We start from the raw sequence: 20,551 nt of genomic DNA on the forward strand, positions 1-20,551 counted from the left end.
CTGGGACTCCAATCATCCGCAGGTTATCCTTCTTGATAGAGCCCCACATAATTCTTAGGGTTTCTTCATTTTTTTAAATTCTTTTATGTGATTTTTTTTCAGCTATGTTGGTGTTGATTCCCTGGTCCTCCAGATGTCCCAGTCTGCATTCTAATTGCTCGAGTCTGCTCCTCTGACTTCCTAGTGCGTTGTCTAATTCTGTAATTTTATTGTTAATCTTTTGGATTTCTACATGTTGTCTCTCTATGGATTCTTGCAACTTATTAATTTTTCCACTATGTTCTTGAATAATCTTTTTGAGTTCTTCAACAGTTTTATCGGTGTGTTCCTTGGCTTTTTCTGCAGTTATCCTAATTTCATTTGTGATATCTTTAAGCATTCTGTAAATTAGTTTTTTATATTCTGTATCTGATAATTCCAGGATTGTATCTTCATTTGGGAAAAATTTTGATTCTTTTGTTTGGGGGGTTGGAGAAGCTGTCATGGTCTGCTTCTTTAAGTGGTTTGATATGGATTGTTGTCTCCGAGCCATAACTGAGAAACTAGTTTTTCCAGAAAATCCGCTAAAAAAAAATGCAATCCGACCCCTATCAGAGTTCTCCCTCTGGCTCAGGCTATTCGGATGTTAATGAAGCCGCCTGGGGAGGGTGGGGGAGGGAACAGAGAGATAGGAGAGTAGCACCTCAGAATATAGCCAGAGTTGCTTGTCTTGCTTGGAATGACTATTATATCTGAGAGTCCCGCGGGCGCGTCGCCTATGTGTGCTGGCTGTGTGGAGATTGCCCCCGGGGGGTCTGGCCCGCTGGAGTCACGGTCAGATCCTCCGCTTCCAGCCCCACGCCCAGCGTCAAGGCTCCCCTACTGGGACGGTGCACTCTCGACTCCAAAATCAGTCGCTGCCTCCCAGGGACTTCTCGTCCCTCCAGCCGCGTGGCCGTGCCGCCCCCACGAACCAGGTGGGCCCCCTCCCGGGGTTAGTTCAGATGGGTAGAGCAGCTCCCCGTGCTTGTGCCGTGACCGAGTGTTCCGGCTGGGACGCTGTTCTCCCCGCTCCAATACCAGTCGCTGCCTCCCGGGGACTTCTCCTATCGGCTGCGTCCCACGCCGCCCGCACGACCCGGCTGGGCCCCTTCCCGGGGTTAGTTCAGGGGGGTGGAGCAGCTCTCCGTGTTTATGCCGTACCTGCGTCCAGTCCAAATCCCGGCGAGACGGTTCCCCGGCTGGGACGCTGCTCTTCCTGCTCCAAGACCAGTCACTGCCTCCCGGGGACTTCTCCTGCCGGCTGCGTCCCACGCTGCCTGCAGAACCGGCTGGTCTCCCTCCCGGGGTTAGTTCAGGGGGGTGGAGCAGCTCTCTGTGCTTGTGCCGTACCTGACTGGTACACTGGCTCCAGGCTCTGGAAACAATCGCTGCTTCCCCGTATTAGTTCGTTCTCCGTCTCTAAATCTGTGTTTGTTGTTCAGGGTTCGTAGATTGTTATGTATGTGATCGATTCACTTGTTTTTCCATGTCTTTGTTGTAAGAGGGATCTGAGGTAGCGTCTGCCTAGTCCGCCATCTTGGCTCCCCCCCCACCATTTGCTTTTGTAAATAAAACTTTATGGGAACATAGCCACAGTCATTCATTTACATATCATCTATGGCTGCTTTCATGTTACAACAGCAGAGTTGAGTGGGTGCAACAGAAAACATATGGCCTGCAAAGATGAAAACATTTACTGGCCCTATGTATAGAAGAAGTGTGCTGACCCCTGCTCTAGGTCACCTTTCTCCCCGTAGTCTGTGCTGTATTTACATTATGGACCTTTCACACTTCTCTTCTTTTAGAGTTACTTTTGCATACCTTTTTTCCAGGCCAGACACTCTCCTCTTGTGGGCACAGATTCTGCCTTCTCCATTCTTGTTTCTGACATTGTGCTCTGCAAAAGAATTCTTTTTAACTAAATTTTACCCAGTTACCTAAATGACCAAAACCTTTCTCTCTCTCTCTTTTTTGTTGTGCTTTAAGTGAAAGTTTACAATTCAAGTCAGTTTCTCATACAAAAACTTATATACACATTGTTATGTGACCCTAGTTGCTCTTCCAAAATGTGACAGCATACTCCTCTTCTCTACCCTGTATTTCCTGTGTCTTTTCTACCTGCTTCTGTCTGCCTCTGCCTTCTCATCTCACCTCTGGACAGGAGCAGCCCACATAGTCTCATGTGTCTATTCGAGCCAAGAAGCACACTCCTCACCAGTATCATTTTATGTCTTATGGTCCAGCCTAATCTTTGTCCAAAGAGTTGGCTTCAGGAATGGTTTTAGTTTTAAATGACCAAAATCTTATATAACCCTTTCGCTACTATGGATGTAACCCTATACCAGCTATTTTTTACACCTCTGGAGCTTGTAAGTAGTATGTTATTCCAGTTCCAATGCATTTAGCATCAAGGTGGGTCCCTTTTCAAAAGTGTGAAGCTCAGCAGACAGGTATTGGAGGTTCGTTGTCGTGTAGGTTGAGCATTCTATTAGGTGATGCTTGCAGGATGTGCCGGTTTTGTAAACTGTTGCCTTTTTTTTTTTTGCTTTATTTCTGTGAGATTAGGCTTGCAAGGATAATAATGGCTTTCCTGCGTGATAGTCAGGGAGCCCTGATGGGTTCGTTCTGTTTTTTCTGTGTAATATTTGGAAAACCAGAGGTTCCCCATGTAACCTTTAAGAAAGGCACTCCCCAGAAACTATTTAGTTCTTATTGGTGTATTGTCATACCACAGATCGGTGGCACCACAGTGCCACTCACCTTACTGGTGGCTTGTGTTACCAGATCATATATCTTAAGATCTGTAACTCACGTTAAAAATTCTGAATTGGTCTTTGAATCTGCATGCTATAATTAGTGAAAGCAGATAGCATCAAAAAAAATTTTTTTTTAATAAATATTCAGTAACAAAAGGGATAAAGCACCATTCCTAGTAGGGGTTTAATGCTTATCATTTGATGTTACTGGTAAGAAATTTTTTGTATTGCATTTCTAGAAGTATTTTATTGACTGCCAACATAAGTTGCAAAATTGCATCCAAGAATCTTAAGGAATAATGTTCTTATGCTATTTAAGTTGCTCACTTGGTGATATCATTTAATAAGTGGTCCCACTGAAATTCAGGATTGCAGTCTATACTTTTTTCACCATGTATGAGTTTCACTGTGTCAAATAGATATCTAGTTCCCGCTTAGCTATTTTTGTTGTCAATCCCCAACTGTCTATACCTGGGGTGTGATGATATTTGGGTATGCCACTCTTTTGTAAAAATGCCTAATGGTTAAATTTGTTTTTAGAAAATCAGAGATGTCTCACTGGCTTTTTAAGAATGCCATATGCCCTTATTTTTCTTTTCCCTTTTTTTTTTTTAAGCCGGGAAGTATTGATATCCTCTCCAGGTTATATTAGATACCCTTCCTCTTTGCTGCTTGAGTGCTGCGGATGCTGCCAATTTTAGACTATGGGCCACATGAGTACAAGGACTCTATCCCTTAATCTCTGAATTCTCAGTGTTTGGCTCAGAGAAAGCTCTCAACAAATGTTTGTTAAATGAGTCAATAAATAAACAATTGAAGATCTCAGAAGGAACTTGCTCCTAAGGTATTAATTTGAAACCACGTACTTATAATTGGCTACTGCCATCTAGTTCACATCCTTAACACTCATCTATGGCAATTTTGCTGCTATGTTGACGCAAGGTTTATATCTATCTGAGAAACAGAAATGTGAGGTGAGGGGGGAGGGACCTTATGCCTAAGTTCACAAAACACAAGATAGAACCTTAAACTTTCAGAAGATGACAGGAAATCCATAGCTATTCTTTCAGCATTTCCCTGAGGATGTCGAGATTTAAGATAAATTAGATGCCACAGGATAAGGTAAAGTAAGAAATTCAGAGTTTAGCTTGGTTGAGCTTGGCAGTGGGAGTAGCATTAAAAAAAAAAAAGACCTGAAGTGATACAAAATGAGAAAATTTGGGGGGATGAAGGTAAAGGGTAACAAACATGAAGTATTTGAGAAGTTTCCAGAAAGTGTTCAGTCATGTTGTTATTGATTATGAGGCTATAGAACCAGTGAGTGTTAAAGTTGAAAGAGATGGAAGTCAAAGGCTCTAATAGTCATAGCCTGGCAAGAAAGAGAATTCCAGTAGGTGAACAGATTTTAACAAAGTGACTTGTTATGTTGCAAAAGTGTAGCTGGGTAGGGAAAACTACCAAGAGATGGTGAAGCACCGAGATCTAACAGCAGTAGAGAGCCTTTACTACACCTAGTCCTACAGAGGCAAGGGTAGTAGTAGAGCCCATCGATAGCAGGAGCCTTGGAAGAGCGGCTACACAGTGGGACTAGATTTGTTGAGGACTGCCAGAGTTAGTGCTAAAGCAGGGAGAGAGCAGGGAGAAAATAACTCAACCTCTCCTTCCTCCCACTCTCCAGCTCCTGCTGGTGCCTTCAACTGGCTGGGGCCAGCTAGAATCCTGTGAGAGAGCCCAGGTGATGCAGTCTGTAGGGTCAGCTTCCCAGGGCCCAGAATAGGATGTAGAAGGGTGATGAATGGACTCAAGGCAGGTAGTAGTCAACAAAACATCACTAGCACAGAGAACATCTATAAGCACTATTTCATTTCCACCTTGTGAAGACTATTTTTTTGGGCTGTGTTTGTTAAGTTTCTGTTGTATACCCCCCACAAAAAAACCCAACCCATTGCTGTCGAGTCAATTCTGACTCATCGTGACCCAAAGGACAGAGTAGAACTGCCCCATAGGGTTTCCAAGGAGTGCCTGGTGGATTTGAACTGCCCACCTTTTGATAAGCATCCATAGCTTGCCATAGCTCTTAAGCACTGTGCCACCAGGGCTCCCTTGTATACCAGTAACCCCTAATCATAGTGGGTCACACACAGAAACATTGTCTTTTTGTTCAAGCATCTTCAAAGCAGCTGCTATTTGACTGATCTTGGCTAGATTTAGCAAGTCTTAGCTCCAGGCTGCAGGTTGAGTTTGGGTCTGTTCCATGTGTCTCGTTTATAGCTACTCAGGGTATGTTCTTCTCGCAGTGGCAGCAGAAACACAAGAGACCAAGCCAAAATCATCCAGGCACATTTCAAGCTCCTGCTTTTGTTGTGACCACTAACACCCCATTACCCAAAGCAAGTCATGGTGACCCAGCCCAAAATCAGTGGAGCAAGGAAAACACTGCCCCTCTCTACTGGAAAGTACTTATGGGTCATATGGCAGAGAGAGGCTGTGAAGATTTAGGGACAATAATCTACTCTGCCATGATGAAGTCCTTCTAGTAGAAGTCTGCAACAGGGATTAAAATGGAGATGCTAAGTCAGACCCAGCAACAGCAGAGAAAGAAGTTTACAAAAAGCTGTAAAAAATCGAGAGATAGATTTGAAGAGAAAGCACCAGTAATTTATCTGCAGCACTTTATTTGAATTCAAGTAATGCTGGTTAAACATTCTTGAGGGCTGTTACCCTTTCTCACTCTGTAGATTCTTCATATAGACATTGAGCCAAAAGTTAAATCTGGATATTATTATTAATGTTTTTGTCTTAGTGCTTTTGTCTGTTTTCAAAAATGCCAAGTAAATGCGGCTTTAGACAGACAACTGTCACAAAATTACAGATTATAATGTCTTGGCAGGAAGCTCTTCCTGGTTTTGATGTGTTGGTATTGCCAGATTTGCATAATATGCTGACGAGTATCTGTCAGATAGCCCGGCAGGATGTGGAAAGACTTAATGAAAGGGCAACAGGACACACCCAAGGACCTGGTGTCATGGAGGAAGGTTCTGCTGTAGCAAATCTTCTCATCAGGTCTGCTGCGACTAAGCAACACTCCATCTTTAGGCTCCAGAGGGATCCTATCTGGGTTGAATCTCAGCATCTATGACCACTTCCTGGACTGAGCCCACACTCAGTTACCTACCACTTCTGATGCTCACTTCTCCTCAGGATCTGCTGCTTCTGGGTCTAGCTGAGCACATCTCACTGAAGCCACACAAATCCCATCACCTCCAATGGGTACCTGCCTGAGCTAATGACAAGTCATGTGCTTCCTTTTCTACGTGTATTCCTATGTGGTTGAGCTTTTTCCTCCCTTGGACATAGAAGGTTTTCACATGACTTTGTAAACATCTTATAAAATTTTCTTTAAGCCATTACCAGTCACCAGTTACTGTGAAGTCACCTCGGACTCATGGTAACCCCATGTGTGTCTGAGTGGGACTATAGTCCGTGGGGTTTACAATGGCTGATCTTACAGAAGTGGATCAACAGGCCTTTCCTTCGAGGTACCTCTGGGGGTACTCAAACCTCTGACCTTTTGGTTAGCAGGCAAGCACATTAATCATTTGCACCGTTCTTTGAGCCATAAAAGAGATGATATTAGAAAAGCTCCAGAAAGTTTGGAAAAGTAAACCCAGGCCTGAGAATAGCCAGAAGAATTTTACCTCCATTTAGGTCAGTGTTCCCAGGAAGGTGATGTGCTAGATTTCCACCTTATGGTTAAATCTGAGTGAAAGGGAAAACTAGAAATAAATATTCCCTTCCATACACTGCTTTAGGAGCCCTGGTTGCACAGTGGTTAAGAGTTTGGCTATTAACCAAAAGGTTGGCAGTTCGAATCCACCAGCCGCTCCTTGGAAACCCTATAGGGTGGTTCTACTCTGTCCTATAGGGTTGCTATGCATCGGAATCAACTCGATGGCAATGGTTTTGTTTTTTGGTTTTTGATTGCTTTCTTCTTAATTAGGTACAAGTAAGTCTTATATATTTCCTGTGGTGGTGACATTCAAAATATAGTTTTTCAGTAGTTTGAAAAGTAATTTACCTAAGAAATGACAAGGAGAGTGATGCAACACATAGATGCTGTTGCTTCAAGTTGTAAAACATTGACAGAACCACAAATGTTCCCATGGCAAGCAGCTCTTCTGAATCACAGTAATGACATTTAGATGAAAGCAAATCACTTTTACACAAGCAAACTTCTGCTGTGCAATGCGGCCAGAACAAATGCACCTTGGAAGAGGGCCAGAGGGAAGGAACACCTCAGAATTTTATTTCACCAAGAAAAACACTTAGATTCTAGACAGAATTTTTGAGAAGAAAATGCCCTATAGGGTTGCTATCAGTTGAGATTGACTCAACAGCAACTTTTTTTTTTTTTAAGAAAATATATGCAGAGCTTAAAGGAAACCTGAGCGTTGGGTTTTGTTATCAAGAATACTATGGTGTTTCTGCTAGACTCATTGAGTTTCCCATGAAAGAAATCAGACCAAGTAGGAAATATGGGCTTGAAGCTGAGGAAACAGAAAAGCAGGAGGAGCGATTTGAGAAGCTATGACCACCCAGAGATGATAGTTGGAGACATGGACTGTGTAAAATTGTCTGGGGATTTCTACATGAGAAAGATAAAGGCCAAAATCAAAACCTTGGGGGAATACCCACCTTGGGAGACTAAATGGCCCCCAAAGGTACATCCACGTCCTAATCCTGAAAATTTGTGAATGTGATTAAGTTAAGGATCTTGAGATGAGATTATCCTGGATTATCTGGATGAATCCTAAATGCCAGTGTCCTTGTAAGAGGGAGCCAGAGAGAAATTGGCCAATTACACACAGAGAGGGGAGAAGGTGATGGGAAGACAGAGGCAGAGATTGGAATGATGCAGCCACAATGCCAGGCAGCTACCAGAAGCTAGAAGAGACAAGAAATGGACTCTCCCCCAGGGCCTCTGGAGGGAATGTAACCCTTTCAACACCTTGCTTTTGAATTTCTGGCCCCCAGAATTGTAAGAAAATAAATTTCTCTTGCTTTAAGCTACCAAAGTTGTGATAATTTGTTATAGCAGCAATAGGAAACTAATACACCCACTTTTGGGAACAGGAAAGGGAAGAGAGCTTAGAGAGGTAGTAAGAAGCTTCTGTATTCTGGAAACCAAAGTAAGGATTTTATAACAGATGAGCAGGAGGCAATGGTGCTAAATTCTAGAGGTTAAGGCATGAGAATGAAGGCCGTATGGAAGCCATTAATATGACTAAAGGTAGTGATGACAGCTAACTTATACTGAGCACCCTCTATATGCCAGAGCCCTGGTAGTGCAGTGGTTAAGAGCTTGGCTGCTAACCAAAAGATTGGCGGTTTAAAGCCATCAGCCACTCCTTAAGAATTGCCTGTGGCTGTTCTACTCTGTCTTATAGGGTTACTGTGAGTCAAAATCGACTTGATGTCAATGAGAATCAGAATTCTATATGCCAGACACTGTCCTAAGTGGTTTATAGGTATTAACTCATGTAATTCTTACAACAACCCTATAAAATAGGAACAATTATTATCCTCAGTTTACAGGTGACAAAAATGAAGTGCAGAGAGATTAAATAACTTTCTCGGTCACAGAAATAGTAAATGCTGTGGCCAGAATTTGAACCCAAAAACTCTGACTGCAACATCTGCATTTTAACCACTGCACTGTACTTCCCTCTTTTCATCTGTAAAGATGGATGTCTCCCAAGGTTCTAGCTTTGGGTCTTTTCTCAAGTAAGGGAGATGACAGATCTCAAGTGGAAGAGTACTTTTCAAAAGATGTTTTGAGGTGGAAGGGAGTGAAGATTGGGCACTTAACATCATTATTGCTGTCTTCTCAGTTTAGTTGGAGAGGAAGCCATCTGCTGAAGCTGAGGGGGACAGCCAAGGTTCAGGCTTCAAGGAGTCTAGAAAAGATAATCAGGGTATATTGGAACAGGAAGAACTAAATTAGAAATGTGGAGCTCAGGTAAACATGCTCAGTGCCATTTACTGGACTGGCTCTCGACCCTGCACTCTGCTTATGCACAAGGAGTCTATGCACCATGTAGAGTGCAAAGCGCAGAGGGAGAAGAGACTGAAGGGGGATTATAGTCCCACACCTGCCATATGGAATGTGCTTTGTTCAGAGATGAGGAAGAAATCAGGAAAGCACACAATATGATCCTTGCCCTTAGAGATAGTTGGAAAAATGGGACATCCTTTTACCAGCAGCTGAGTGAGAGTACAAGAGCATTGTAGGACTAGAGTGTTGGCTGTGGGCCGAGGGGCTAGAAGGTATTCAAGGGGAAGATGGGGTTTTAGCTGGTCCTTAATGACTAAGGTGTTTGATAGGTGGTCAAGAACACATTTCAGCATGGGTGATGCTTTGAGCCAAACATGGAAAAGGGGGAAGAGTTGGCGTCAGAGGACTATTGGCATACTATACCTTCCAACCCCTGCCTTGCTAGATCTGTTAAGTTATTCAGAACCACTACATAGTTAGTCTATGTATTGGTATTTAATTCATCAGGCTACATGATATAGTAGAAAAGAGCAAGGTTGAAATTCCAGTTAATCACTTGTTGTGTGACCTTGGACAAGTAACTTAACCTCCTGAGCCTCAAGTGTTCTATCTGTAAAATGTAGATGCCAATTCTATGTCTCTAAGGTTGTGGCTAGGCATTACTGGAATAATGATCAATATCTAGCACAGCGCCGGATAAACAGTAGATAAAAAGTGTCAACTTTTTTTTTTTTTCAAAGTAATTAGGAACAAATTGTATGGTACAGTGTATTAGCTGGCAACTTATTTCTGAGGATGTGACTTTGGAATCTTCTAAAAATGTTAATGTTTTCAAATATCTGGGGTGTATTTGCTGTCATTTGTACTATTTGTTTATACATCTCTCTTATCCATTGGATGTTGCTCTTGTATGGTGAGAATTCTAATGGCCCAGGCACTTTATCTGCACGTCTGAGGATTCGTAATTCCTGGAGGACCAGGGTAGATTTGCTCAGGCATTAGGGATTCCTCCCAAATTCCCATGTAATATACTCCTTTCTTCACATTCATCCTCTCCCAGTAATATTCATGGATTCTTTTTTTATTTAACTTTTTTTTACTGTGATCTACATTATTATATATTTTCTAACATGAGATCCAGTAGTTTCACATACCTACACCATTCGTTTCAACTGTGTAATTTTTATTCTCATTTATGTCATTTTATGCTTCCTTGGGGGGAATTATATAAGAGCTAGAAGTGTCACACTGAGTCAGAACCCTAGTGTCTTCAGCCCTGTGATCCTTCTGCTAAAAGGACAAGAAGAGTATCTGTGGGATAGCAGCCTGTTTAATATTTACAAATAGAGACAGTCGTGTACCACCTCATGTTGTCTTAAAGCATCTCTCCCCTTCCCTCATCTGTCACATAAATATCTGTCTATGTTCTCCTGGGGTCTTGGTGTGTCTCCAGACATTCGTTCTGCCCCTCTATGGAAATGTGGAGTATACCATGGTGGTAGAGAGCATGGGGGAGTGGAAGTTTGGCAGGTTGGCACCCTGGTAATGGTCCTGTTCACAGAGAGACACCTAGGAGTAGAAGACTCACACTTACCCAGGTGGCTGGGCCGTCACGTAGACTCGCACTGCCCAGGTTTGTCTCTGTTACACTGTTTTGTTTTTTATGCTTCTTGGCTGACCAGACCCCATTGTGATTTGAGTTGTCCTTTCTTAAGATTCATTAGAATTTGCCACACAGAGATGATAGTTGAAGATGTGGAGAATATAGATCTCCTGCAGAGAGGATGTAGAGAGAGAAAAGTCCTAAGTCAGAACTTAGGGAAGTATCTACCTGTGGGAACAGAAGAAAGAAGAGAGGCTAGAGGAGTAGGAGAGTTAGCGGGAAGCTGAAGTGTCTTGGACACCAAAGGAAGAGTTTAAAACAGGCAAGCAGAGGCCATGGTGCTAAATGCTAGAACTGAAGGGGTAAGAGGAATCCTTGGATGGTGCAAACAGTTAATGTGCTCAGCTGCAAACTGAAAGGCTGGCAGTTTGAGTCCACCTAAAGGCACCTCAGAAGAAAGGCTTAGAGATCTACTTCTGAAAAATTACCCATTGAAAACCCTGTGGCACACAGTTTTACTCTGACACAGTTGGGGTTGCCATGTGTCAGAACTGACTTAACAGTAAGTGGTAAGGATTGAAAATGAAGACTGAGGATATGATATGCACCTGATAGAAAGTAATGATGACACTTAACATGTCCTGAGCACCTGCTGTATGCCAGACAGTTTCCTAAGCACTCTATATGTATTAATTCTTAATTCTCACAACAACTCTATGAGGTTGGTACCATTGTTTTTTTTTTCCCTGGGGACATTTAAAGTGACTCTTCATGCCTCCGACATGACTCATGATTGCTAATTTTGCAATTTCCCTTTGAGCAGGCCTTTATTTCTCTCATTTCTGGGTTTTCAGTAGACTTCTCAGTGTAGCCTCTAAGTACTGGTAATGCGTAGACCAATTGCTTTACCTCTCCAGCCTCGGTTCCACATCTGTAAAAGACACCAGATTAATTAGCTAAATGCTAAGGTAACTTGCAGCATTATCTTCAAGTTTCAAGAGATTCTCCTCTTAATCAAAAATTCTGTGATTTGGTGAAGTTTAGCTTGTCCTTACCAGATGACGTGATTCCTGACCGAGTCTCCCTGGCTGGTTGGCATCCATAAGGCTAATAATATCTTTTCTTGCCTTTTTGTAAGAACCAGATCTGGATTCAGTCTTCTGTGAGTTTGCGTTCCAGCCCTACTTGTCCTAGCTGTGCTACCTTGGACAAATAATATAACAATCACTTATATTTCACTAGGACTTCTAAAATGATTTTCTAATTCTCTTATTCTGTCTGCATTTATTAGCTGGAATTGTACTGTAGTGAAGAACTTGCCCTTATCAGCTGTTTGGTTACTTTGAAATATAGTTGGCAAAGGAAAGGCAAGATAAATGCTTGCTTCTTTCCCTTTATTGATCAATTTTCTGAGTGAGGAATTGGTATCTTAGCAACTTCTAATGATGATCAGTGAATTTCTTTTTTAAAATATCTTTTTTCGAAATCAGTGTTTTAAAATATATTTTATATGCTTCAGTCAGTTGCAATCAATATTGTTTATGATGCTAAAAATTTATCGCATCTCCCTCTCTGTGTGTGTGTGTGTGTGTGTGTGATTGTCAGATTAAATTTCATTAGGTGAAAGGTTGACATTGGTCAATGCTATAATAGATGTCCCTGCTTGAAATTTTTGATCAGTCTTAGCACAACTGAAAGAGTGACAACTAGACATTGTGGATTTCCTAATGTGATGGGATAGGAAATATGCAGCACCACTTATGAATTATTTTGGCTAAAAAGTTGAACCTACATTGAATCAAGTCTTTGTAATTAATACCAGTTTATGGCAAGTTGGGGGTAAAAGAACTAGTTAAATGATGCTTTGAGGAAGTATTCAGTCAAATCCGAGTGTGGAACATTATGTGGGACAAATGACCCCCTTTCTATACACATCAGTAGCATGGAAAAAAAAAAAAAGGAAGACTGTTACAGAATAAAAGAAAGTAAGAAGTATCCAGAAAATCCAATATTCAAAACATGTTTAGATTCTGGCAAAACAAATGCATTACTAGAAAGGTATTTTTGAAGTAATCTGGGAAATTTATGTTGGCCAGGTTTTAGATGATAAGGCATTAGGAATTACTGTCGATTTGGTTAGGTATGTTATTGGCATGGTCCTGCCAGTAAGAAGTGCATACTGAGGGGTTTATGTATGATGTTGACATGAGGTTTGGAATTACCTTTAAAATGTCTGTCCCCTCAAAAGTAAGCCAACGATAAAAAGGAGAAGGATCGATGAAATAAGATCAGAAAATTATTGTCATTTGTTGAAGCTAGGTGATGGGTACCGGTGGTTCATTATGCTATTCTTTTCACTTTTGGTATGTTTGAAAATTTCCAGAATAAAATAATTTTTAAATTAATATAATTCTAAGATTATGAGAGGTATAAATCTGGGTTCAGTGTTCAACTCTAGCCTATACATGAATCCCATGGAGAAAGCTCCTTGATTTTTTTGAAAATTTCGGATACCTTGGCAACAGTTCCTAACCCCCATAGACTCTGACAACAGTATGCCACTTGTGCATGTATTTTTCCAGGATTTTGAGAAGTGAGAATTTTAATATTTGACTTTATCGGATCCCCATTTATAAAAGTCTTGTCATGATAACTAAACATTCCTGCTTTTAAATGAAATGGTGTTCAATATATTAATAAGGTCATGTGAAAATCAGTTGGTATCACAGTTTATTGTCACTAGCATCCCTTAAGAATTTAAAAGTGGTAGTTGTGTGTTTTGTCTGGATTTGGTGCCAGAATTTAACAACTTGGTGTTTTAACCATGCTGAACTGACTTCTGCAATAAAATGGTGCTGTTTCTCCTTCTAGGTTTAAGTTTATCTATTCATGGGGCTGAAAAGCGTTTGCAAATCCATCAACGGCGAAGTGTGGGAAGCCGCCCAGGGTCACGCCGCCTCCCCGTGGTCAGGCATTCCTCACTTCCACCAGGCAGAAGGTCAATAAAAATGGAGGCAAGCTCTTCTGGAATCACTAGTGGGAAAACCAAAATCTTCCACCCAGGTAATGCATAGACAAGTACAGCAGAGGCCCATTTTAGCAACGTTATATTTTTATTATCTAATTATGCCATGTTTCCATTTAAACTTTTTTTTTTTTTTTTTTAAGGATCTTGTTTTTCTCCCCTCTGTTCACTTCAGTGGTAAATGCCATAAACACCAGTAAGAGGAGAGAGAGCTGGATGTATCAGAGAAGGCTAAGGCTGCAATCCAGTGCAGAAGTAGAATCTAAATGAAAAGCACAGTGAATAAACTTGCTCATTTCAGAAAAGCTTACTGTATAATAAAACAAAATAGAGCTTTGGCCTGATAATTTGCTCTAAGATAGCCCAGGGAAAAATTCAAGCTAAAAAATACCCACTTTGAAGCCTGAGTTATTTATGTTTTGACTTGCCCACAACCTCCTGAGGTCAGGGGAATAGACTCGAGTCATTATATTAAGTTTCAAGCATCTGTGACCTCGTAAGCATGTTAAAGAATTCTATATTAAAGCAGGTGATTCCAACTAACCCCCCTGCGCCTGTCAGTTTGTCATACTGTGGGGGCTTGTGTGTTGCTGTGACGCTGGGAGCTATACCACCAGTATTCAAATACCAGCAGGGTCCCCCATGGCAGACAGGTTTCAGCTGAGCTTCCAGGCTAAGACAGATGAGGAAGAAGGACTCGGCAGTCTACTTCTGAAAAGAATCAGCCAGTGAAAACCTATGAATAGCAGTGGAACATTGTCTGATATAGTGCTGGAAGATGAGCCCCCCAGGTTGGACAGCACTCAAAAGATGACTGGGGAAGAACTGCCTCCTCAAAGTAGAGTTGACCTTAATCACATGGGTGGGGTCAAGCTTTTTGGCCCTTCCGTTGCTGATGTGGCATGAGTCAAAATGAGAAGAAACAGCTGCAAACATTCACTAATAATTAGAACCTGGATGCATAAAGTATGAATCTAGGAAAATTGGAAATCATCAAAAATGAAATGCAACCCATAAAGACCGCTATCCTATGCATTAGTGAGCTAAAATGGACTGGTATTGGTCATTTTGAATTGGACAATCATATGGTCTACTCTGCCAGGAAAGAAAACTTGAGGAATGGTGTTGCATTCATCGTCAAAAGGAACATTTCAAGATCTATCCTGAAGTACAATGCCTTCAGTGATAGGAAGACTAGTTAATATAACTGCTATTCAAATTTATACACCAACCACTAAGGCCAAAGGTGAAGAAATTGAAGACTTTTACCAACTTCTGCAGTCTGAAATTGATCAAACATGCAATTAGGATGCACTGATAATTACTGGGATTGGGATGTGAAAGTTGGAAATGAAGAAGGATCGGTAGTTGGATAATATGGCCTTGCTGATAGAAACGATGCCAGAGATTGCATGATTGAATTTTGCAAGACCAATGACGTCTTCATTCCAAATATCTTTTTTCAACAAAATAAACAGTGACTATACATGTGGACCTCGACAAATGGAATGAATATACAGGAATCAAATCGACTACACCTGTGGAAAGAGATGATGAAAAAGCTCAGTATCATCAGTCAGAACAAGGCCAGGGGTTGACTACAGATCAGACCATCAATTACTCATATGCAAGTTCAAACCGAAACTGAAGAAAATTAAAATAAGTCGATGAGAGCCAAAGTGCTATCTTGAGTATATCCCACCTGAATTTAGAAACCATCTCAAGAATAGATTTAACAGGTTGAACACTAATGACCGAAGACCAGATGAGTTGTGGAATGACATCAAGGGCACCATACATGAAATAAGCAAGAGGTCATTAAAAAGACAGGAGAAAAAGAAAGGACCTAAATTCATATCAGAAGAGACTCTAAAATTTGCCCTTGAACATCAAGTAGCTAAAACAAAAGGAAAAAAATTATGAAAAAAAAGAGCTGAACAGAAGATTTCAAAGGACTGCTCAAGAAGACAAAGTAAAGTATTATGATGCCATGAGCAGAGACCTGGAGATAGAAAACCATAAGGAGAGAACACTCTCAGCATTTCTCAAGTTGAAAGAATTGCAGAAAAAATTCAAGCCTGGAGTTACAGTACTGAAGGCTTCTACAGGAAAAATATTAAATGATGCAGGAAGCATCAAAAGAAGATGGAAGGAATACACAGAGTCACTATACCAAAAAGAACTGGCCAACCTTCAACCATTTCAGGAGGTAACATATGATCAGGAACCAATGGTACTGAAGGAAGAAGTCTAAGTTGCACTGAAGGTGTTGGTAAGAAACAAAGCTCAGGGAATTGACAGACTACCAATTTAAATGTTTCAACAAACAGATGCAGCACTGGAAGTGCTCACTTAACCTGTGCCAGTGAATTTGGAAGACAGCTACATGGCCAACTGACTGGAAGAGATCCATATTTATGCATATTCCCTAGAAAGGTGATCTAACTGAACGCAAAAATTATCAAATAATATCATTAACATCACATGCAAGCAAAATTTTGCTAAAGATCATTCAAAAGCAGCTGCAGCAGTATATTGACAGGGAACTGCCAGAAATTCAAGCCAGATTTAGAAGAAGGGGTGGAACCAGGGATACTTTGCTGATGTCCGATGGATCCTGGCTGAAAGTAGAGAATACCAGAAAGATGTTTACCTGTGTTTCATTGACTATGCTAAGACATTTGCCTGTGTGGATCATAAGAAATTATGGATTACATTGCAGAGAATGGGAATTCCAGAACACTTAATTGTGCTCATGAGGAATCTGTACCTGGATCAAGAGGTAGTCATTCAAACAGAACAAGAGGATACTGCATGGTGTAAAGTCAGGAAAGGTGTGCATCAGGGTTGTATCCTTTCACCGTGCGTATTCACTCTGTATGCTGAGCAAATAATCTGAGAAGCTGAATTATATGAAGAACAATGGGGCATCAGGATTGGAGAAAGACTCATTAACAACCTGGGTTATACAGATGATACAACCTTGCTTGCTGAAAGTAAGAGTACCTGAAGCACTTACTGATGAAGATCAAAGACCACAGCCTTTAGTATGAATTACACCTCAACATAAAGAAAACAAAAATCACCACAACTGGGCCAATAAGCAACATCATGATAAACAGAGAGGAGATTGAGGTTGTCAAGAATTTCATTTTACTTGGATTCACAATCAACACCATGGAAGAAGCAGTGAAGAAATCACATTGGGTAAATTGGCTGCAAAAGATCTCTTTAAAATGTTGAAAAGCAAGGACGTCATCTCGAGGACTAAGGTTTGCCTGACTCAAGCCATGGTGTTTTCAATCACCTCATATGCATGTGAAAGCTGGACAATGAATAAGGAAGACCAAAGAAGAATTCATGCCTTTGAATTGTGGCGTTGGCGAAGAATATTGAATATACCATGGACTGTCAAAAGAACGAACAAATCTGTCTTGGAAGAAGCACAACCAGAATGCTCCTTAGAAGCAAGGATGGTGAGACTGTGTCTTACATACTTTGGACATGTTGTCAGGAGGGATCAGTCCCTGGAGAAGGACATCATGCTTGGTAAAGTAGAAGGTCAACGAAAAAGAGGAAGACCGTCAATGATGAATAGACACAGTGACTGCAACAGTGGGTTGAAGCATAGCAATGATTGTGCGGATGGTGCAGGACTGGGCAGTGTTTTGTTCTTTTGTGCATAGGGTGGCTATGAGTTGGAACCAACTCAATGGCACCTAACAATAATAACAACAATTCCAACTAAAGAGTTCTGTTCAGTTGTTTGGGTAAAAACTCATTTAAATATTCATTCATCCTACAAATATTTGTTGAGCACCTAGTAAATGCCAGGTATTGTTTTGGATGCTAAGGAAGCTTTTTTGTTGTTAGTTGTTGGATGCTAAGGGAACTTTGTTGTTGTTAGTTGCCATCAAGTTGACTCTGACTTATGGTGACCTTATGCACAACAGAAGAAAACATTGCACAGTCCTGTGTCATCCTCACTATCACCGGCATGTTTGAATCCATTGTTGGTGGCTATTGTGTCAATCCATCTCACTGAGGGTCTCCCATGCCCTCACTTTCAACTGATTGATTTAGGCACGTCCAAACTAAAAATTTTTTTTTTTTTTAAACTATCTAGAATAATCTCCTTCACTTAAAGTTAGGTGATAATGAACTTTAATCACATCTATAAAATACCTTCATAAAAATACCTAGATTAGTGTTCAGTTAAACAACTGAGAACTGTAGCCTAAGTAAGCTATTACAACAAAAAGATTATCACATCTAGTCATGTGGACTTGCTTCCAATTCTCTAAACATGTGATGCTATTTAATGCCTCACAACCCTTCTTCGTGCTGATCTCTCTAGGATGCCCTGGTTTTGCTCTATTATCTTTTAACATTTTGAAATTGTCTAAGTCTCCATTGTTAAGATGCTCAAGGACAGGATTCTGAACTATTTATCTTTGTACCCTCCGTAAGTATTTTTAGGATAGGACTGAACTGAACTATTATTAGTTGTTTCTTGGAATATTACAATAGCTCTTTAATTGCTCTACCTGTCTTTCATTCAACAAATATCTACTGGGGACTTATTAGGTCTCAAAATATAACTTAAATTCTACTTCCTCCAAGAAGCTTTTCTAGATCCCAAGGGTCACAATTGATCTTCCACTTTCCCACATTTCTATTGAACTTGAAAGCTTTATCAAAGTCCATCTGTTTTTAGGGTTTTATAGGGTTTCATTTCACTTGGATCCACAATCAATGCCAATGAAAGCAGCAGTTAAGAAATCAAATGACATACTGTATTGGGCAAATCTACTGCAAAAGACCTCTTTAAAATATTAAAAAGCAAAGATGTCACTTTGCTTTTTAATATTTTAAATCTTTTCAATCACCTCATATTCATGCAAAGGCTACGCAATGAATAAGGAAGACCGAATAATTGACACCTTTGAATTATGATATTGGCAAAGAATGTTGAATATACCATGGACTGCCAGAAGAATGAACAAATCCGACTTGGACGAAGCACAGCCGGAATGCTTATTAGAAGCAAAGGTGGCAAAACTTTGTCTCATATACTTTGGACATGTTATCACAAGGGACTAGTCTAAGAGGGACCAGTCACTGGAGAAGGACACCATGCTTGGTAAAGCAGAGAGAGGGCCAGTAAAAAAGAGGAAGATCCTCAATGAGATGAATTGACACAGTGGCTGCAGCAGTGGGCTCAGACATAGCAATGATTGTGAGAATGGCACAGGACCAAGCAGCATTTCTTTCTGTTGTACATAGGGTCGCTGTGAGTTGGAACTGACTCGACACCACCCAAAAAGGGTAACAACAATGTAGTTCTCCTGGAAGGCAGGACATGTATTCACTTATCTTTGTATCCTCCTTCACTCTTAACCCCATGTGTTGTACTGAGCAGGTTCTTCCAAAATATTATTTGTTGTTTGTCAAAATCTATTCCACCCACTGGGTAGACGTTTGCGTTTTGAAGTTATATAGAGTAAATCTAATTCTTTTAAGGGATGATTTTCAGTTGTTCAGAAACTCATCCTGAGCTCTTTGGCAACTGAAACATTTACTAGTTTCATCAGTGCTTCCTTAAATGATGTGATTTTCAGATTCTTTACTATCCTATTCACTCTGTTCTTAGAAACAGTCTTATTTCATTACTGCTTTTTTGAAAATACAGTGCCTAGAAATTGAATAGAATATTCTGTTCATGTCCATTCAGAATAGAGTCAGTCTGTTCTTTCCTTTAATTGACACCTTGTACCGATACTAATGTAATAAAAAACAAATGTTAATAGAAGTATTTCCTAATGGTGTAATATCAGCATGGGATAATTTAGCATATCTCAAGGCAAGGGACTGCCTTTATCTCAAAAACATGTCATTGCATTTATATATCCATAAGTTTATCATAGGCTCTTTTTCCCTACATCCATTGACTATTGGTTGAAAATATAAACAAAGCCATCCCTGTTAGCATAGAATTATCATCAAGAAAAATGTGTATTAAACAAGTTACAATTAGAAACTATTTTTTTTTTTTATCTTTAAAGCTCATATTATCCTGTCAAGATGGCATGTGATTTCAATTCCATGCTCTTTTATTTTTAGCGTACTTACACTAATGCATCATAGATCTCTGTTGGGAGATTATAGAATAGCTCTCAAACCAAGTTTCTTATTTGTAGTGAGTCATAGATCTTAGAAGCAGCATGGACATTTTAGTCATGTCGAGGCGTATTAAGTCATCCATCTACTTTTTACAAATAATCCCAGCTCCCAAAGTGCTCTCTAAAAGCCCACACAGACTGGATGTTAAATACAGGAGTTCTCCTATACCATCAGCGCTGAACAATTTCAGTTCATTTATCCGCTTTCATTTTACAGACATTTCTGAGGACCTATTATGCATTAACAAGTATTTATTTGGAAGAATCCCCTTTTGGTGTAGGAATAGTACAGAATTTTATTAAACATGGACATTAGGGAGCTCACAGTCATGTCCAAGAGAGATGATCAGCCAGGGTTCTTCGGTTGTGAGCAACAGAAAATAATTATTTAAACTGTGCAAAGAAGTAATTTGAATTTGAAGGCTGTGGATAGGAAACCAGCCTTGGTAAAGGGAGAGAAGTCAAGAAAAGAACAACCATAACTATCTGGAATTAATGAATTTTCACCTTTTTTCCTGTTGTTACATCATTTGGCTCAAGTTTCAAGGATCTGGAAGAAACAGTCCAATTGATCATTTCCCTTTCCATTGATTGGGTAGAGTGTGATGAGACAAAGACAGAAGATAAGACAAGAGGAGACCCATCCATTCAGTTTGTATAATTGGAGGGCTACCACCACCCATTGCTGTCGAGTCAATTCCAACTCATAACGACCCTACAGAATGGAGTAGAACTGCCCCATAGGGTTTCCAAGGAGTGCCTGGTGGATTCAAACAACCAGCCTTTTGGCTAGCACCAGTATCTCTTAACTACTACCCCACCAAGGTTTCCTAAATGGAAGGCAGGGCTCCTTAATTTATCCTCCCACAGGGGCTGCACACTGTGGAAGAAAGGCATTTCCCCAAAAGG

At 40.6% G+C, this 20,551-nt stretch overlaps 1 protein-coding gene across 1 annotated transcript in view; it reads left to right on the top strand.

The window, feature by feature from the left end:
• ANO4 (anoctamin 4) overlaps positions 1–20,551 on the top strand; it is a 453,262-nt gene that overhangs the window by 198,516 nt on the left and 234,195 nt on the right. Inside the window, exon 2 of the mRNA XM_049884167.1 lies at positions 13,307–13,498. Coding sequence (XP_049740124.1) covers positions 13,444–13,498 — 55 coding nt within the window. The 5' untranslated portion in view covers positions 13,307–13,443. The remainder of the gene's footprint in view (positions 1–13,306; positions 13,499–20,551) is intronic.

Source organism: Elephas maximus, chromosome 4 (genome assembly GCF_024166365.1).
Source record: "Elephas maximus indicus isolate mEleMax1 chromosome 4, mEleMax1 primary haplotype, whole genome shotgun sequence".
NCBI classification, from domain to species: Eukaryota; Metazoa; Chordata; class Mammalia; order Proboscidea; family Elephantidae; genus Elephas; species Elephas maximus.